Source organism: Ranitomeya variabilis, chromosome 2 (assembly GCF_051348905.1).
Source record: "Ranitomeya variabilis isolate aRanVar5 chromosome 2, aRanVar5.hap1, whole genome shotgun sequence".
Lineage (NCBI taxonomy): Eukaryota > Metazoa > Chordata > Amphibia > Anura > Dendrobatidae > Ranitomeya > Ranitomeya variabilis.
The window spans coordinates 723,513,346-723,532,109 of record NC_135233.1 but is presented as its reverse complement, the minus strand read 5'-3'; the positions used below and the strand labels follow the sequence as shown (position 1 = coordinate 723,532,109).

At 40.1% G+C, this 18,764-nt stretch overlaps 1 protein-coding gene across 1 annotated transcript in view; it reads left to right on the top strand.

Annotated features, from left to right (window-relative positions):
- MAN1A1 (mannosidase alpha class 1A member 1) overlaps positions 1 to 18,764 on the top strand; it is a 248,095-nt gene that overhangs the window by 168,986 nt on the left and 60,345 nt on the right. Inside the window, exon 5 of the mRNA XM_077289550.1 lies at positions 830 to 924. Coding sequence (XP_077145665.1) covers positions 830 to 924 — 95 coding nt within the window. The remainder of the gene's footprint in view (positions 1 to 829; positions 925 to 18,764) is intronic.

Sequence of the window (18,764 nt, the reverse complement as noted above, 5' to 3'; positions counted from 1 at the left end):
TAATGGCATAATATAAACTATTTTCTAATATACTGGAATCAAAAAAAATTAAAAAAATTAAAAATTTTCCCCACTTTTTGTATGCTTCATTTAAGGATCCCAGTGCATGCTGGTATGCTCAGTGTCATCAGGGGGCAGAATCTGCTGTCACTACCGCAGCCCCCTACCGCCTCCCTGAAACAAAGCATTATCCGTGACGCTCGTTACAGAGGCTGTGCTAGTCACTTCGTGATGTACACTGTGCAATGTGCACAATAACCGCACCTTCTCATGACTGCTGACTGGAGTCTGTAACAAAATGAGGTGTCACAATACCCGGCGTTCAGAGACCAATGACATCACTTGCAGGGGTGGCGCTGGGTATTCTGACAATGCACTCTGATGCCAGCTCTTACTGCTGATCTGAGCTGGCAACAGAGCGTGCGCTGTCATTGTGCATAGTGCATAGTTTGCAGGGACTAGCCCAGCCCCTGAATCAAGACTCGTCGTTTCCGGGAGGGTGCAGGGTTTTGCAGCACTGACCATAGCCTTTCACCCTGATGACACTTTAAATATCCCAGCACGCACTGGGATTCTAAACAGAGCGTCATCAAAAGAATTGGGGGGGGGGGGGGAAACATAAGCAAGTAAATAGTGTAATTACGGGATAAAAGGGAATTCTTAGTTCAATGTTTAATTCAATTTGTTAGAAAATAGTTTAGATTATGGCATTAAATAGAGGTTTGGGGGAATATAAATTCATCTTAAAATGTAATTCTATTGACATTTGTAGAAAGTGCTTATTGGATGCCATACAAGCACCTGAAAGATTGTTTTTATTATTTAATAGATATTTAGAAGAAAAGCAGTAGAACTTGGAGAGAAACTTTTGCCTGCTTTCAATACACCGACTGGAATTCCTTGGGCGCTCTTAAACATGAAGAGGTAAATCATGTATGTGTGTTTTATGCTTGTGTGGTATATTTTGTTTAATTTTATCTCTGTTTATTTCTTTTTCTGTATTGGATAAGGTTCCTTTTATCTAGTTTTATTAGAAAACTATAAAAGTGAGTTGAAAAGTAAGACGGTTTTCACTCTGCCAGAAATTATTCTAGTAGCCCTTGAGCAATCTGCCAGTGGAATTTTCTATTGAGGTGGTAGATGTTAAGTGAGTGTCTTTATGCTACACGCTGATCTAGAGTGCTAGAATTGCTTGTCATGATATTAGGAATGATGGGTACTTGAGACATTAACGTTTGTACTTCGCCATGTACATTTCAGAATTCTCAATGTAGTAAGTTAGCGAAAACTGTTTAAAGAAGACCTGTCACCATTTTTTACATTCTTATCTGACCACATCATGCTAACGTGGTTTATGTGATCCGAATTACACGTTTTTTGTTTGTTTTTTTTTATCTCCACTGTGGAAATATTGGCTTGTAAAGTTTATATGCTAATTTCCTCTCTAACTAAGGGGGCATTAGCTGAGATTCTTCTCTGGGGGCAGTTTACTTTTCCCCTGCATGATGATGATCCCCCAGAGAAAATCAGAACCGGCTTCCAATGTGTGGTCTGGTAAGGCTTCTTTCACACTTCCGTCTTCCAAATCTGCACAGGATCCGTCAAGACGTTGAAATGACTGATCATGTGCAGATTGTGGAAAACGTGTGCACTGGGCCCGTCTTTCTGACGGACCCGTCGAGGCTATGTGCACCTGTTGTGTATGCGTCGTCGCAGTAGTTTTCCGCTGCGAAAACGCATACACAACACAAACCAGGTTAAAAAAATAAAAAATCGCAGTATTCTCACCTACCGGCGTCCTGCGCAGCGATGCTCCTGGCAGCTAGTGTTCCTAGTAATACATTGTGAAATCTCGCGAGAAGTCGCAATGTATTTCTAGGAAAGCTAGCTGCCGGGAGCATCGGTGACGCTGTGCGGGACGTCGGTAGGTGAGAATCTGCGTTTAGTTTTTTTTTTTGTATTTATACCTTTATATCTTTACTATTGATGCTGCATAGGCAGCATCAATAGTAAAAAGAGAAAGAGAGCAAGCGAGAAAGAATTTCCCTGACAAGAAATTCTTCCACGCATGCTAAGTTTGAAAAGACGGGACCCGTCGCTGGATTCCTGCTTTTCACAGTCAGCGACGCATCCTGCGCCCATAAGCTTCCATTGTAGCCAGTGATGGGCAGCGTAGGATGCGTCGCTGACCGATTTTCCAACGTGCAGAAAAAACGTTCCTCTGAACGTTTTCTCTGCCCGATGGACCATTTTTTTACGCAGGATCTAGTGCACGACGAATGAAACGGATGGCCATCCGTCACTAATACAAGTCTATGAGAAAATGCAGGATCCTGCGTTCTCAAAAATTGATTGATTGTGACGGGAGCTGAAAGACGGAAGTGTGAAAGAGGCCTAAGGCTACTTTCACACTTCCGTCGGTAGTCGCCCGTCACAAAGCGTCGGCGCGATGTACCGACGGAAGTGTGTCCTTTCACATTTCCGTCAGAATTCTGGGTGAGGAAAGAGTGCGAGCGATATTTCCTGCTGGGCATGCACAATATTAAAAACTGGATGCAACGTACAGAAAAACGTTCCCTTGAACGGTTTTCCCAGACGACTGGCCGCCAAAACCCGACGCAACCAGTGCACGACAGACGCAACATGTGGCCATACGTCGCGATCTGTCGGCAATACCAGTCTATGGGAAAAAAATGCATCCTGCGGGCAAATTTGCAGGATGCGTTTTTTCCCAAAACGACGCATTGTGACGGATACTAAACGGAAGTGTGAAAGTAGCCTAAGACTGACATATCTAACCAAGGCACACCGATCTCCTTGCCGGAACCAACTGTGATGACCAGTGCCTGGAGTAGAGAATGGCTGTGGCATTATACACCACCTTACATCTATCCCAGACACACAGCTCTCCTTGCACTTGTACAACCCCTGGCGAAAATTATGGAATCAACGGCCTTGGAGTATGTTTATTCAGTTGTTTAATTTTGTATTAAAAAAAAAGCATATCACAGACATGGCGCAAAACTAAAGTCATTTCAAATGGCAACTTTATGGCTTTCAGAAACACTAAAAGAAATCAAGAACAAAAAATGTGGTAGTCAGTAATGGTTACTTTTTTTAATCAAGCATAGGGAAAAATTATGGAGTCACTCAATTCTGAGGAAAAAATTATGGAATCATGAAAATCATGAAATATACAGAAACCAAAAAATACTCCCAAAACCGCACTAGTATTTTGTTGTGCCACCTCTGGATTTTAGAACAGCTTGCAGTCTCTGAGGCATGGACTTAATGAGTGTCAAACAGTACTCTTCATCATTAATCTGGCTCCAACTTTCCCTGATTGCTGTTGCCAGATCAGCTTTGCAGGTTGGAGCCTTGTCATGGACCATTATCTTCAACTTCCACCAAAGATTTTCAATTGGATTGAGATCCGGACTATTTGCAGGCCATGACATTGACCTTATGTGTCTTTTTTTCAAGGAATATTTTCAGTTTTTGCTCTATGGCAGGATGCATTATCTTGAAAAAAGATTTCATCATCCCCAAACATCCTTTCAATTGATGGGATAAAAAAAGTGTCCAAAATATCAACATAAACGTTTGCATTTGTTGAAGATGTAATGACAGCCATTTCCCCAGTGCCTTTACCTGACATGCAGTCCCAGATCATCAATGACTGTGGAAATTTGTATGTTCTATTCAGGCAGTCATCTTTATAAATCTCATTGGAACGGCACCAAACAAAAGTTCCAGCAGCATCGCCTTGCCCAATGCAGATTCGTGATTCATCACTGAATATGACTTTCATCCAGTCATCCACAGTCCTACGATTGCTTTTCCATAGCCCATTGTAACCTTGTTTGTTTCTGTTTAGGTGTTAATGATGGCTTTCGTTTAGCTTTTCTGTATGTAAATCCCATTCGGCAGTCAATTACGGTCACATACGTTGACTCCAGTTTCCACCCATTCCTTATTTGTTTTGTTGTGCATTTCCTGTTTTGGAGACATATTGCTTTAAGTTTCCGGTCTTGACGCTTTGATGTCTTCCTTGGTCTACCAGTATGTTTGCCTTTAACAACCTTCCCATGTGGTTTGTATTTGGTCCAGATTTTTAGACACAGCTGACTGTGAACAACCAACATCTTTTACAACATTGTGTGATGATTTACCCTCTTTTAAGAGTTTGCTAATCCTCTCCTTTGTTTCAATTGACATCTCTCCTGTTGGAGCCATGATTCATGTCAGTCCACTTGGTTCAACAGCTCTCCAAGGTGTGATCACTCCTTTTTAGATGCAGACTAATGAGCAGATCTAATTTGATGCAGGTGTTGTTTTTGGTTATGAAAATTTACAGGGTGATTCCATAATTTTTTCCTCCGAATTGAGTGACTCCAAAATTTTTCCCCTATGCTTGGTTTAAAAAAGTAACCATTACTGACTACCACATTTTTTGTTCTTGATTTCTTTTAGTGTTTCTTAAAGCCAGAAAGTTGCCATTTGAAATTACTTTAGTTTTGTGCCATGTCTGTGATCTGCTTTTTTTTTCTACAAAATTAAACTGAATGAACATCCTCCAAGGCCAGGGATTACATAATTTGTGCCAAGGGTTGTAATCACAGATAATGCAGAGCAGTGTATGTAATGACTGTCTATTTTATTATAGTGTAGCCAGTTTACCATGAAAAATGTGGTGAGAGGTCATCTTAAAAGTTAGTCTCTTATTCTATGTACTGTAAAAATTGCAAAGCATTTTGGTGTGTTCCTCATCCCACAAGATGACAAGGAAAAACTTTGCTTCCTCTGGGGATAGGAGTATAGCTTTCTACATGTGTGCAGTAACTAACCATAAATCACAAAACCTGAGACCCTGGAAGACTTCACCAAACTGTGAGCTTAAAACTCTGTATTCGGGAATTGGCAATATTGACCTGTGCAGATCCAGCGATATGTATTCTTATTCATCTGTTCAGCCAAGAAAAAAGATAAATGCCTGATTATTGTCCATACGGAAGTGTCCATGACAATACCCAGACCTCTTTATGCTTCACTGCAGGAGGCCATTGTGTTTAGATGACTGGTCACGGCGTGAGAGGCTGATACTGTACGTTCCTTTCTTCTTAATAGGATATATTTTACTAATGTGTACATAGGTGTTTATATATATATATATATTTCATGCAAAATTACTATTGACTCCTTACTTGAGTTAATAATTTCACATCCATTAACCACCGTTGAGCTGTGCACAAATAAATCTAGTTCTAGTACAGAAACGTGTAGTAGATTTGATAGTGGACAATGGTTTTTAATGAGTGCCTAGAAAGTTTTAGGACACACTAGTGGTGAGATTTGGGCTCTGTGAGAAGTGCTTTTGTTTTTGGTGCCAGTTATAAAGTGGGGCAAACAATGGTGGTCTTCACATTCTGTCCAGCTCCAGTTTCACGGAATCACACCATATATCTATTCCACTAATCTAATTTCACGTACATACATTTCCCAGTATGAAGCAGACAATGGCCTTAGTGGATTAGATTATGGCTGAATAGGATCTTATCTTATGGTCTCCTTGTAGTCTGAGCTTAACACCCATGTATGAATGAGGATCGGCAGTCCGAAGCCTGACATTCCAAATCCTTAGCTCCCTGACAATCGTCTGAGGATTCCATGCACATTAGAGTAGCGGCCAAAACTGTACAAGATCAGCGGGTTAAGCTGACATTGGTCTCGTGTATGGGGGGGTGCTTAGATAATGTGTGGGCCCTATTCATTGCTTAGTGTCCACTTCACTTAATAGTGCGAGAAAGCACAGTACTCCAGAGAGGCCTCAAAGCAATGGACAGGGGTGTGTTGTTTCACCTCATACATGGAGTGGACATCAACCGACAAGTAGGGGTGCCAGGTGCTAAACCCCCACCAAACTCATATTAGCGGTGTAATCCATCAATATACAATGCTTGCATTAGGAGCATTTCCTGGCACATGCATGGACCATACAGAAGTAAGTGTGAATTTTATGTATTTCTATGTGATGCTAGAGCTACACTGTTAGGGTATGTGCACACATCAGGATTTCTTGCAGAAAATTCCTGAAGAAGAGGCAATTTGCTTTCTGAAGAAAACCAGACATTTTCTGCAAGAAATCCGCGTGTTATTTTTTTTTTTTGCAATTTTTGATGCGTTTTTTTGTGCATTTTTTGTGCGTTTTTCCCTAATGCATTAAATAGCGGGGAAAACGAGAAAAATCATCAAAATTAATTAACATGATGCGTTTCTTACTACAATGCGTTTTTTCGCAGGGAAAAAAAATGCATCATGTGCACAAAAATTGCAGAATGCATTATAATTGATGGGATGCATATGTATGCGTTTTTTATAGCGAAAAAAACGCAACTTGTGCACACAGCCTGAAGTTCCGGACTAGAAAGAGATGTAATGATTCACTTTTCTAGATTCGGATGTAAGCAAAAAAAATTCCGCAGTGCCAATTATTTCCTTTCCTGAACCTCTGAATGTTTATGTATAATGTCCTTTTAAATATATACCAAAATATCTAAACTAATTCAATTTTACTACTTAGATTTTCCAATTACAATTTACTTAAAACCAGCAGCCAAATTTAATTTTGAACCACTTGAGGACTTAACAGTATGGCATTGGCAGACAAGTTGGCAGTAATATAAGCAAAGCTATTAAATCGGTCTGTTGCTAAATGAATGTTTCACTTTACCTTTCTCCATTTTATGGCATTTCTAATTGCATTTGTCCTCAAAACTCTTGAAACGTCCATTATTAGACATCTTTAAAAAGCCATTTCCTACCAACATTGTCTTAATTGTTTCTGTAAATCTAGCCGCTCCGGATGCCTGAAGGTCATTCTGGTACTGGGTGTCATGTGGATTGGTTTGTCAGAGACCCTAAAATAAATTGCATTTGTTATAAATTACACATACAATTGTTTTTAATGAGAATTTTTTATGACACAAATTGAGTCCAGTTTCTGTATAGAAACATAGGTTTACTAAAGTTTCTGATTGCCAAACATATCCTTGTGGCTTGGTTCCAAGATTTTAGACTAGTGACTTGATGCCAATTTTTTTAATCATTACTATTTTTAAAAGAGGCAATTATTTAGTAAGCAAAGCGTACTATTTGCTTACATCTTTACCCCCCCCCCCCCCCCCCACAAAGTGGACCCCAAAATTTGTTTTGCAATTTCTACTGAGAATGTCGATACCCCAGATGAGCGCCATTTGACTTTTTTAATGCAAAATTTGCTGGAATAATTAGCAGACACGATGTCCCATTTTGAGAGCCCCTGATGTGACTAAACAGTGGAAATCCCACACAAGTGACATTATTTTGGAAACTAGACCCCTCAGAGAACTTATATACACTCACCGGCCACTTTATTAGGTACACCATGCTAGTAACGGGTTGGACCCCCTTTTGCCTTCAGAACTGCCTCAATTCTTCGTGGCATAGATTCAACAAGGTGCTGGAAGCATTCCTCAGAGATTTTGGTCCATATTGACATGATGGCATCACACAGTTGCCGCAGATTTGTCGGCTGCACATCCCAAAGATGCTCCATACAAGGCAGGATGGATCCATGCTTTCATGTTGTTTACGCCAAATTCTGACCCTACCATCCGAATGTCGCAGCAGAAATCGAGACTCATCAGACCAAGCAACGTTTTTCCAATCTTCTACTGTCCAATTTCAATGAGCTTGTACAAATTGTAGCCTCAGTTTCCTGTTCTTAGCTGAAAGGAGTGGTACCCGGTGTGGTCTTCTGCTGCTGTAGCCCATCTGCCTCAAAGTTCGACGCACTGTGCGTTCAGAGATGCTCTTAGGCCTACCTTGGTTGTAACGGGTGGCGATTTGAGTCACTGTTGCCTTTCTATCAGCTCGAACCAGTCTGCCCATTCTCCTCTGACCTCTGGCATCAACAAGGCATTTCCGCCCACAGAACTGCCGCTCACTGGATTTTTTTTCTTTTTCGGACCATTCTCTGTAAACCCTAGAGATGGTTGTGCGTGAAAATCCCAGTAGATCAGCAGTTTCTGAAATACTCAGACCAGCTCTTCTGGCACCAACAACCATGCCACGTTCAAAGGCACTCAAATCACCTTTCTTCCCCATACTGATGCTCGGTTTGAACTGCAGGAGATTGTCTTGACCATGTCTACATGCCTAAATGCACTGAGTTGCCGCCATGTGATTGGCTGATTAGAAATTAAGTGTTAACAAGAAGTTGGACAGGTGTACCTAATAAAGTGGCCAGTGAGTGTAGATGTGTGTTGAGCACCTTAAACCCTCAGGTGCTTCTCAGAAGGTTTAGAACATTGAGCAGTGAAAATAAAACAAATCAAATTTTTTCCACAAAAAAATGTTTTTAGCCCATATTTTTGCATTTTATAGCTGTCACAGGAGAAATTGCACCATAGAATTTGTTGTGCAATTTCTCCCGAGTACTTTCATACCCCATATGTAGGGGAAAACTGCTGTTTAGGGCACGGCAGAGCTCAGAAAGGAAGGAGTGATGTTTTAGAACACAGACTTTGATGGATTTTTGTGTGGGTGTCATGTTGTATTTGGAGAGCCCCTGGAATGCCTAAACAGTGGAAAACCACACAAGTGACCCCTTTTTGGAAACTAGACCCCTCAAGGAATTTATCTAGACGTGTGGTGAGCACCTCGAATCCCCAGGTGCTTCACAGAATTTTGCAACGTTGATTTGTGAAAACGAAAGAAAAAAAATCCCACAAAACTGTTTTGGCCCCAAATATTTTCATTTTAACAAGGATAGCAGGGAAAAATGGACCCCCAAATTTGTTGTGCAATATCTCTGGAGTACAACTATTCCTCATATGTGATCCAAAACCACTTTTGAGGCACAGTGCACAGCTCAGAAGGAAAGAAGCGCCATATTGGAGGTCAGATTTCACTGGACTAGTTTGAGGGCACCGCACACCCCAGAACTAGGAAGAACTGATTTAATATAACAGATTAATAGATGATGTTTCAACAACAAGACCGCAGCTATGATGCACACAGGTAGAACAATTGGAACAATTCTATCACCTGTATTACCTCTATATTAGTCCCAGTGGGTGAGAGATCCGCTTTAATGTCTACTACGACTTATGGACCAGAGTAGCAGTTTATAAATAATAAATGTGAGACACCGCTATAAGTAATGCAGGGATTTATTAAATACTGCTTATAATGAACTCGTATGCAGTAAGCGCATTCTGTCTCAGGCAAGCATTGAATTTTTTAACAAAGTGTTACAGCTGTTTACCACTAATGGTATTTATGATATTGGTGACCTACAGTTAAGTCCAAATATATTTGGACAGAGACATTTTTCTAATTTTGGTTATAGACATTACCACAATGAATTGTAAACAAAACAATTCAGATGCAGTTGAAGTTCAGACTTTCAGCTTTCATTTGAGGGTATCCACATTAAAATTGGATGAAGGGTTTAGGAGTTTCAGCTCCTTAACATGTGCCACCCTGTGTTTAAAGGGACCAAAAATATTTGGACAGATTAAATAATTTTAAATAAAATGTTCATGTCTAGTACTTGATTGAAAACACTTTGTTGGCAATAACTGCCTGAAGTCTTGAACTCATGGACATCACCAGACGCTGTGTTTCCTCCTTTTTGATGCTCTGCCAGGCCTTCACTGCGGTGGTTTTCAGTTGCTGTTTGTTTGTGGGCCTTTCTGTCTGAAGTTTAGTCTTTAACAAGTGAAATGCATGCTCAATTGGGTTGAGATCAGGTGACTGACTTGGCCATTCAAGAATATTCCACTTCTTTGCTTTAATAAACTCCTGGGTTGCTTTGGCTTTATGTTTTGGGTCATTGTCCATCTGTAGTATGAAACGACGACCAATCAGTTTGGCTGCATTTGGCTGGATCTGAGCACACAGTATGTCTCTGAATACCTCAGAATTCATTCGGCTGCTTCTGTCCTGTCTCACATCATCAATAAACACTAGTGACCCAGTGCCACTGGTAGCCATGCATGCCCAAGCATCACACTGCCTCCGCCGTGTTTTACAGATGATGTGGCATGCTTTGGATCATGAGCTGTACCACGCCTGCACCATACTTTTCTCTTTCCATCATTCTGGTAGAGGTTGATCTTGGTTTCATCTGTCCAAATAATGTTCTTCCAGAACTGTGCTGGCTTTTTTAGATGTTTTTTAGCAAAGTCCAGTCTAGCCTTTTTATTCTTGATGCTTATGAGTGGCTTGCACCGTGCAGTGAACCCTCTGTATTTACTTTCATGCAGTCTTCTCTTTATGGTAGATTTGGATATTGATATGCCGACCTCCTGGAGAGTGTTGTTCACTTGGTTGGCTGTTGTGAAGGGGTTTCTCTTCACCATGGAGATTATTCTGCGATCATCCACCACTGTTGTCTTCCGTGGGCGCCCAGGTCTTTTTGCATTGATGAGTTCACCAGTGCTTTCTTTCTCAGGATGTACCAAACTATAGATTTTGCCACTCCTAATATTGTAGCAATTTCTCGGATGGGTTCTTTCTGTTTTCGCAGCTTAAGGATGGCTTGTTTCACCTGCATGGAAAGCTCCTTTGACCGCATGTTTACTTCACAGCAAAACCTTCCAAATGCAAGCACCACACCTCAAATCAACTCCCGGCCTTTTATCTTCTTAATTGAGAATGACATAACGAAGGGATTGCCCACACCTGTCCATGAAATAGCCTTGGAGTCAATTGTCCAATTACTTTTGGTCCCTTTAAAAACAGGGTGGCACATGTTAAGGAGCTGAAACTCCTAAACCCTTCATCCAATTTTAATTTGGATACCCTCAAATGAAAGCTAAAAGTCTGAACTTCAGCTGCATCTGAATTGTTTTCTTTAAAATTCATTGTGGTGATGTCTATAACCAAAATTAGGAAAATGTTGTCTCTGTCCAAATATATATGGACCTAACTGTATCCTAAAGTCCTCTATACACACTAGACTAATCTCAGCCAAAGCTGCGGTCATCACTGGATTTGACCAATGACCTAATGTGTTTCGGGCCCCAGAGATGTCTGGCAGCGGCTGTCCTCTCGCATAAAGAGCTTCAAATCATCGTTCAGCCAATAGCTATCTAAAGTCTGTTTTGGGATATCAGATTGGTGGGGTAAAGCACCCAGCACCGCCACTTATCAGCTGTGGCTGGATGTAAACAAGGTAGTTAGTGGAGAAGTGCCTCTCCGCTACACTATGAATGTTCCGAAGTAATGTAGATGTGCTTCTATACATTGGAATTCCTGGGAGCAGCTAGTAAACATTGTGATGGAGCTAGGGTTATCCCTCACCAGATACGGTTTACATCAGGCTGCAGCCAAAACTGTGGGATGCTGGAAGTGGAAACTTAACCCCTTCTCCACCTTGGAACTTTCTTTTTTTTGTTTTTTGTTTTGCTCCCCTTTTTCACAGAGCCGTAACTTCTATTTTTCCTTCAATATGGCCGTTTTAGGGCTTGCTTTTTGCAGGATGAGTTGTACTTTTGATCGACACCATTGGTTTTACCATATAGTGTACTGGAAGACAGAAAATTCCAAGTGTGGTGAAATTGCATAAAAAAGTGCAATTCCACAATTGTTGTTTTGTTTTGTTTTTTGCCATGTTCACTAAATGCTAAAACTGACCTGCCATTATGATTCCTCTAGGTCATTACGAGTTCACAGATGATTAGTCTAAGGGCCTTTAGTGGCATTTTTACGCAGGTCAGGTGCACAGTGAGATGCTACGGAGAACACTGTCATGTTACATTAAGTTCCAGCCTTTTGCCTGACCTGGGCTGGACCAGAACCACCAGAACCAAAGGGCCGGATGTTGCCTGCAGGCCCCAGTTTGCTTCTGTCTTTTCTATTGGCTGGCTGTCTGACTTTTATTGAGAAAATTGAATTTTATTTAGAGGCTACAACTTCATAGGATCTCGCAACCCAACAATGAAAGATTTTGAGTGTTAGGCATCATATCAGCAGGCAGTTGCGTGATATTTAGCAATCCATCATGGAATAAAAATATGGGCATAAACACTGCAAATCACGTTCTGCAATCTGTATAGTTCCGTTCATCTCTCATTGGGATATAGTCGTTTTAAATTAGTTCTATTTTGTCACGTTTACTTCGGCCAATAGAGAAGGAAGCTCTAAACTACTCTTACAGTGCAGTAATTTGCTCACCATAAACACACTTCAAACCCTCTGAGCTATATTACTTATACTAAAATTGAGCTTTATTGTTTTACTATGTTCGCATTAATCAACTTGCCTTGTATATTATAAAGGTTACATAGCCCCCAGGCCTGATATATTCATCGTTAGACAACGCCAAATCTCTTCTGTCGTTTTACTGCGGTTATTGGTCTGCATGCTGTTTTACTGTGATTTCATGAAAACCTGCTTTTTTTGAGTATTATTAATTGCTTTAATTAACTATTTTGCATGCTAGCTATACCAGCTTCAGTTTAACTTTTTGGTGTTTTTTTTTTTTCCTTCTTGGATCATAAGACACTCCTTTTGAAATGTGAAAAGCCTGTTTGGACATTTTTGGGGTTTGTTTGGGTTTTGTCTTTCTTTTTTGTTTACTACTGCCATTTCAGTTTTATTGGAACCAAAGTTCAGTGATTTAAAGTGGACTATTCACCAAATTTTTAATGCTTATCCGGGCACATAATGTACTGTAATAAAGGTTGCAGAGCAGAAAGAAATATATTTTTTTTTATTTCGCCTCTCCCTTGCACATATATTATTAATCAAAGTATTTGGTTCTGAATGAGTTAATTTTCATTAAGCCCTGAGTGGGTGTTATCAGATAGTTCACACTGAGGGGGCTTGTAATTCAGAAATGAGAAGGTCAGCTCACCTGAAGATTAAAGGACTCCAATTGCATGGAGGCATATAGTACTGCAAAATCCAAGGAGCAGCGAAATTCCAGCTAAAGGATCTTTGAAAACTCACTTTTATTAGAACATGTTAAGTCATGTAGAAAGGGTCTTCACACAGGCATTAGTCATTGCCCCATAAGCCTGTTTGAAACGTGTTTACTTTTCTCATGGTGTTGGATGGATTTTCTTCTATAATTCAACATGTTCTAATAAAAGTTAAGGATTTTTTGCTGGATTTTTGCTTCTCCACGTACTTGTTCCCTCTGTATGACTTTACCAAATCATAAGTAGGCAGCAATGACAGTATGGTCTCCTGCACTGACCTCGGGCATTATTAGAAAGTGCTGGGAATGGAGCACATATGACTAACAGTAAGGTTCCATCAGTCCATGTTGGGGGAGGGGAAGTACAGCCGAGGTTAGCTCTGTCACATTACAAAACCTGATATCTGCTCTTTTCCTCTCACAGCATGGTCGCCTTTGCTGTACTGCCTTTTTTACCTCCACACTTCCTGCCCGAAAGCGAAATCTAAGGTGTCAGTAACCGATCACAGTCATGTCAGTTCTGCTCACAGCAACTTGTAATCGCTCTGCAATGAGACTAGAGCAGGATATAATAAAACTTCACTCCCTAGGTATACTGCACTGGCAGGTTACTCCCGTGTGAGGTATTGTACAGACAACCTGAACTCACTACGGCGCAAGTACAAGTTGATGTGAGCACAGCAGATATAAGTGTGGTTACTGACACATATCCAGACAGGCATTTGAGGGGGGCAGTACAGCAGAGGTGACAGTGCAATAGTATGCCTCCAACTCCAAAAAAAAAAAAAAAGTGGAAACCAAACATGGCTGCATCACGAAGAAGTTAATGTAGCAGTGCTCATGGCAGATGAGATTATCTTTACTTTGCTGTCAGTCAGACACTAGTATTCAATCTTCATTCATCTGTTTTAGATCTGTCTATTTCTATGTATTATAAAACTTGTAAGGCACCTATTTTTTGTTGTGTTTTTGCTTTAGTAACTTTCCGTACTTTATTTTGGGTTGTAATACTACAAAAACATTTACAAGAAATTAGATTATGCAGATGTCTAAAAAGTACATTTTCTAGCATGGAGTGTGAAAAAATAAACTCACGCCTCTACTGTTTGTATCACTAGTAGTCTTTATTAACTGTCCTGCAGTGATGACATAACTACCATGTGCAAGTGACTGCAGCAGTCAATCATTGTCATTCTCCATCTACCCAAGCAGGGATTGCCTCTTAGGATTGTGATTGGCTGCAGCGGTCATATGTGCATGGTCACAATGTAATCATTGCAAGACTGTTAACTACCAGCAGGACCACCGGAAAGGCAGGGGTTTTTACTATGTTAATACCAGTTATTTTATTATTTATAAAGAATATTGAACATTCTCCGATTTTGTGCACCAATCATGTAGACAGACTCTGTCCCAATGGGTTTATCCTGTTTTTGGGAGTAGGGCCGACCTTCTTCTCTACTATATGGATTATTTTATTATTTTCAAATGATCTCACTAGCTTTGAGGCAAAGTTAAAAAACATTCCAGAATAATCCCTTTAAATATTAATTTAAGAGATGAATGCATTCTAGACCTGACCAGTAGATATCTGCCCATCCTTTCCATAATTCTGCATAATTTAGCTCTATCAGACATGCATGTTTATAGTAAAGTGGACAAGGTGAGAAGCTGCTGGTAGGCGTCAATGGCGCGCACTACTCATCTCCCAGGGAAACACAGGATTGAGGATGTTGAATTAAAGCATTTTTTACTTTGATTTGATGTGTATGGCCAGACTCATGTTTTTATATAATTTAAGGGAATCTGTCACCAGGTTTTTGCTATGTAATCTGACAGCAGCATGATGTAAGGGCAGAGACCCTGATTTCAGTGATGTATTACTTAGTTTACTGGGTGCTGCAGTTGTGATGGAATCAGTTTTCTCTGCTGCAGATCTAGCAGAGCTCAGATGTTGAGCTCTGTATAACCCCGCCCACACCACTGATTGGCAGCTTCCTGTGTACATTGTAAGAGAAAGCTGCCAATCAGTGCTGGGGGCGTGGGTTGACTAGGAGGCACACCTATCCTAGTCCTTTAGTGATAATGACTGAAAATGGTGCTCTCGGATTATATAGCAATAACCTGCTGTCAGATTCCCTTTAAAGCAATAAACTATATAGTCACTGACCTCATTCAATGTAAATTGTCTAATAGTGAAGAAAAAAAGCTAAAATGATTATATCATTATTTGTTGGCGGTCTTTCATTTTTTAGTTGCTGCTTTGAATAATCTATAAAAAGGTTGTATATTTTTTAAATCCATAAGGAATTTTATGGGTTTGTAGTAATTTCATGGGAAATAAGGACCAAACAAAAAATGCTGGCACTACCACCAAACCCAGTTACAAGGAAAAATAAGGTCAAAGAAAATCTATCCAGATAATAACCATGTCTTGCGGGGCTCAGCTTGATACTTGTAGATGATCCTGCAAATTCAGAGGAAAGCAGGAGGAGCGGCAGTAAAATGCACTTTATTTTGCTCACAGGGCTGCAGACAGACGTCAGTAAAATGGGCAACAGCTGTGTTTCTTGAGTACATGCTACTTCCGGCTCATGGGAAATAAGATCCGGAATGTCTTTTCCAATGTCTTCCTATAGAGCTGAGCTGATGGTTTTCCATATCCGTTAAGCCTTCACTGGTGCACTTGTATCTTCACAAATTGGTAAAATGTTCTGTTCTCTGCACCATTTATCATGTCACAAAAATAATTGTTTAAACCTTCAGATCATCTGCAGCGGAAAAAAACCCTTCTATCATCAGTGCAGTTATTTACCGGAATCTCTAGTTACACATCTCCTCTTTAAATGTCCGTAATTATCTGAAAACTGCCTGGCATTCTCAGACTGATCTGTTTGTGATTTGTAAGTGCACTTATCCCTACAAAGTAATGAACTTTCTTAATGCTACAAATTTGCATTTCACAATGACTTCATATTGGTTTGGAGCTGCGTGCATAACTAGCAAACAGTGGGAATTGTTGAGGATTGCAGCTCTAACCAGCTCACAGCTGGAAAATGTTACGCGGCAAAAACGTCTTCATTCCTTGCCTGTTTTTCTTCATTAAATCATTCGGTTTTCTAATCAATTAATTTAGTCCTCTTTATCATAATTGATACATGGAGTAATTCTTTCAGCAGTTCACATGGATGGGGTCAATTGGCTAATTACATTTTGGATTCTTGAGCTTAGTGAAGCCATTTTGGAAGACCATTAAGCCTAAAATCAAACCGTGCATTACCTTTATGTAGATATGTATTCACTGCATGGGTCCTTTGTAGATAGCTTGGTTTAGATTTCCTTCTTGCATAGGTTCATGGGACATTCCTGTATCATTGCTAGACAGAAGTCAAAGAATTTAAAGGGACTTTATTATCAAAAATTGACATTTTGGACATGCACATTTAATGGATGCCACCAAACCACATCCCTCACCCCTGTGTTCCTAATATAAAAAATAATTACGTGGTTGACTCTTTACTGGATGCTTGGACCCACGTAGTCAGTCTGCTGTGCTTTCCCATAAAGCAAAGACACTTAAAATACCCAATGAAGGCTAGAAGAATAAAGAACCCTCTTTTTGTAGCAGTCGGTGTAATGGGTCAATTTGGGTGGGCTTGATTTATATGGCATGACTGTAACCTTAGACTGTTATGTTCCAGCTCTGGGGAAATAGAACTTTCTGGGAAATCAGTTACCGGTAAGTATTAAGTAACAGATGATGTATGGAGCAGGCTCCGGAGCTGAGCCCGCTCCATACCCTGCAGATGCCCACTTTGTCATGAAGCCAGCATCTGCCTGTAACATTGACCAGAACAAGTTACGATCCCTACGATTTAACCATTCTAATCTGCTGTCTGTGTCTGACCATGACATTGAAATGGACTGGTGCACTTGTGCATCACTTCTGCAATGCATTTCCAGGAACCAATAAGTTATGGCAGCTGGGGACCTGCTGAAGCCCACCATCGCAACCATCTTGGTACATTTGTTAAGCTTTGCTTGTAATATTTCTGTATATAGAATAAGCAATCAAATGATTGCAGGTTCAAGTCTTCTAAAGGGACTGAAGATTTTAAAAATATAAGTTTGGTTCATCTGCTTTTTCCAGTAACAAAAAAATAAAGGCATAAAAAGATTAAAAAAAAACAAAAACCTGTCATGTTAGATTTTGACAGTTCTGGCTTTAACTAACATTAACGTGTACAGAAAATGCTGTATAGAGAAACAACACTGAAACTCCGGAGATGTCGGCAGGTAGGAGGGGAAGGGTCGAATGGCTCCCGCCCAGCGAGCACAGAATAGCGGTGTCCAGTGTCCTTCCAATCAATTCTCTCTAGTGCCAGGTCATTTTTCCTGCACATTGAGCATCGTAAAAACACAAAAACATAGGGGGAATTGTGGTGTTATGTTTTTTTGGTTTTTTTTAACCGATTCACCACAATATTTTAATTATTCAGTACATTAGGGCAGCACGGTGGCGCAGTGGTTAGCACAACAGCCTTGCAGCGCTGGGGTCCTGGGTTCTAATCCCACCTTGGACAACATCTGCAAAGAGTTTGTATGTTCTCTCCGTGTTTGCGTGGGTTTCCTCCGGGAACTCCGGTTTCCTCCCACATTCCAAAGACATACTGATAGGGAATTTAGATTCTGAGCCCCATCGGGGACAGCGATGATAATGTGTGCAACCTGTAAAGCGCTGCGGAATATGTAAGCGCTATATAAAAATAAAGATTATTATTATTTATTATTACATTGGGAGAGAAAATAGATAAAAAAAAACAAAAAACTCGTCCCTCGAAAAATTAGTTATTTGACCACGTTGACTGAAAAATGTTGCATGGCTAATGGAAAAGGAAAAATAACAAGTCACCGCACAGTTTGAGAAGCTCTGTCCTAGTAATTTCCATTAGATCTTGTTGGGGTTATGTCATTTGTTTTGTGTGTGCGTATCATGGTAACGGAGGTGGTGGCATCGTGTTGTGTGTAAAAGGTATGGCGGGCATGAATAATGGTAAGTGGTTGTCTTTGTCTAAAGATTGATGTTCTTCTCTTTCATGCTAAATCCTGACCTCGCAATAACATTTTTTTTTCCCCGGGATGTAAGGGCCGTGAACTTTGTTATTTTGTTTGTTATTTTATTTTTTTTTCCTCTCCAAAAGCAATGTAGAAGCCTATAAAAAAAAAAAAAAAAAAAAAAAACTGGTGTTCTCTCCGGGAAAAACAACTTCACCATGGCAATTAGAATTGATCCCTAGATGAATGACCCATCCCGTGCAAACGAGTTTACATGACTTGCATATCATGTCTTACTAGAAAAGTGTCCACTCCATACTCCTTATGAAAAGCTAAGGATTTTGCATATATTGCATTATTTATTCTCTAGGAATCCTTAATAATAGCCTGTGTTGTACTCCATTCTGCAGGCTTTACACGTTAAATTTTCTAGTTTTCTCCAATGAACCTGCAGTTTTGTTTTTTGTTTTTCCTTGCAGTTCTGGGAAGTGCTTTAACTTTTTATATTAATGATATAATAATAATAAATGTTTGTAGTCTCCTACCTCTAAATAGGACCAGTTTTATTAAAATCATGTTATCATATTTTTTTTTTGTTGTTGTTGACCATTTTCATTACGTCTGAGCAGTGGATACTGGAGCCTGATTTTATACACAGTTTTTGATGCAGTTGGAATAAATAAAGGAATGTGCAATTGTATACACTCTAGTGATGACAGCCTGATTCTGACTTTTAAGT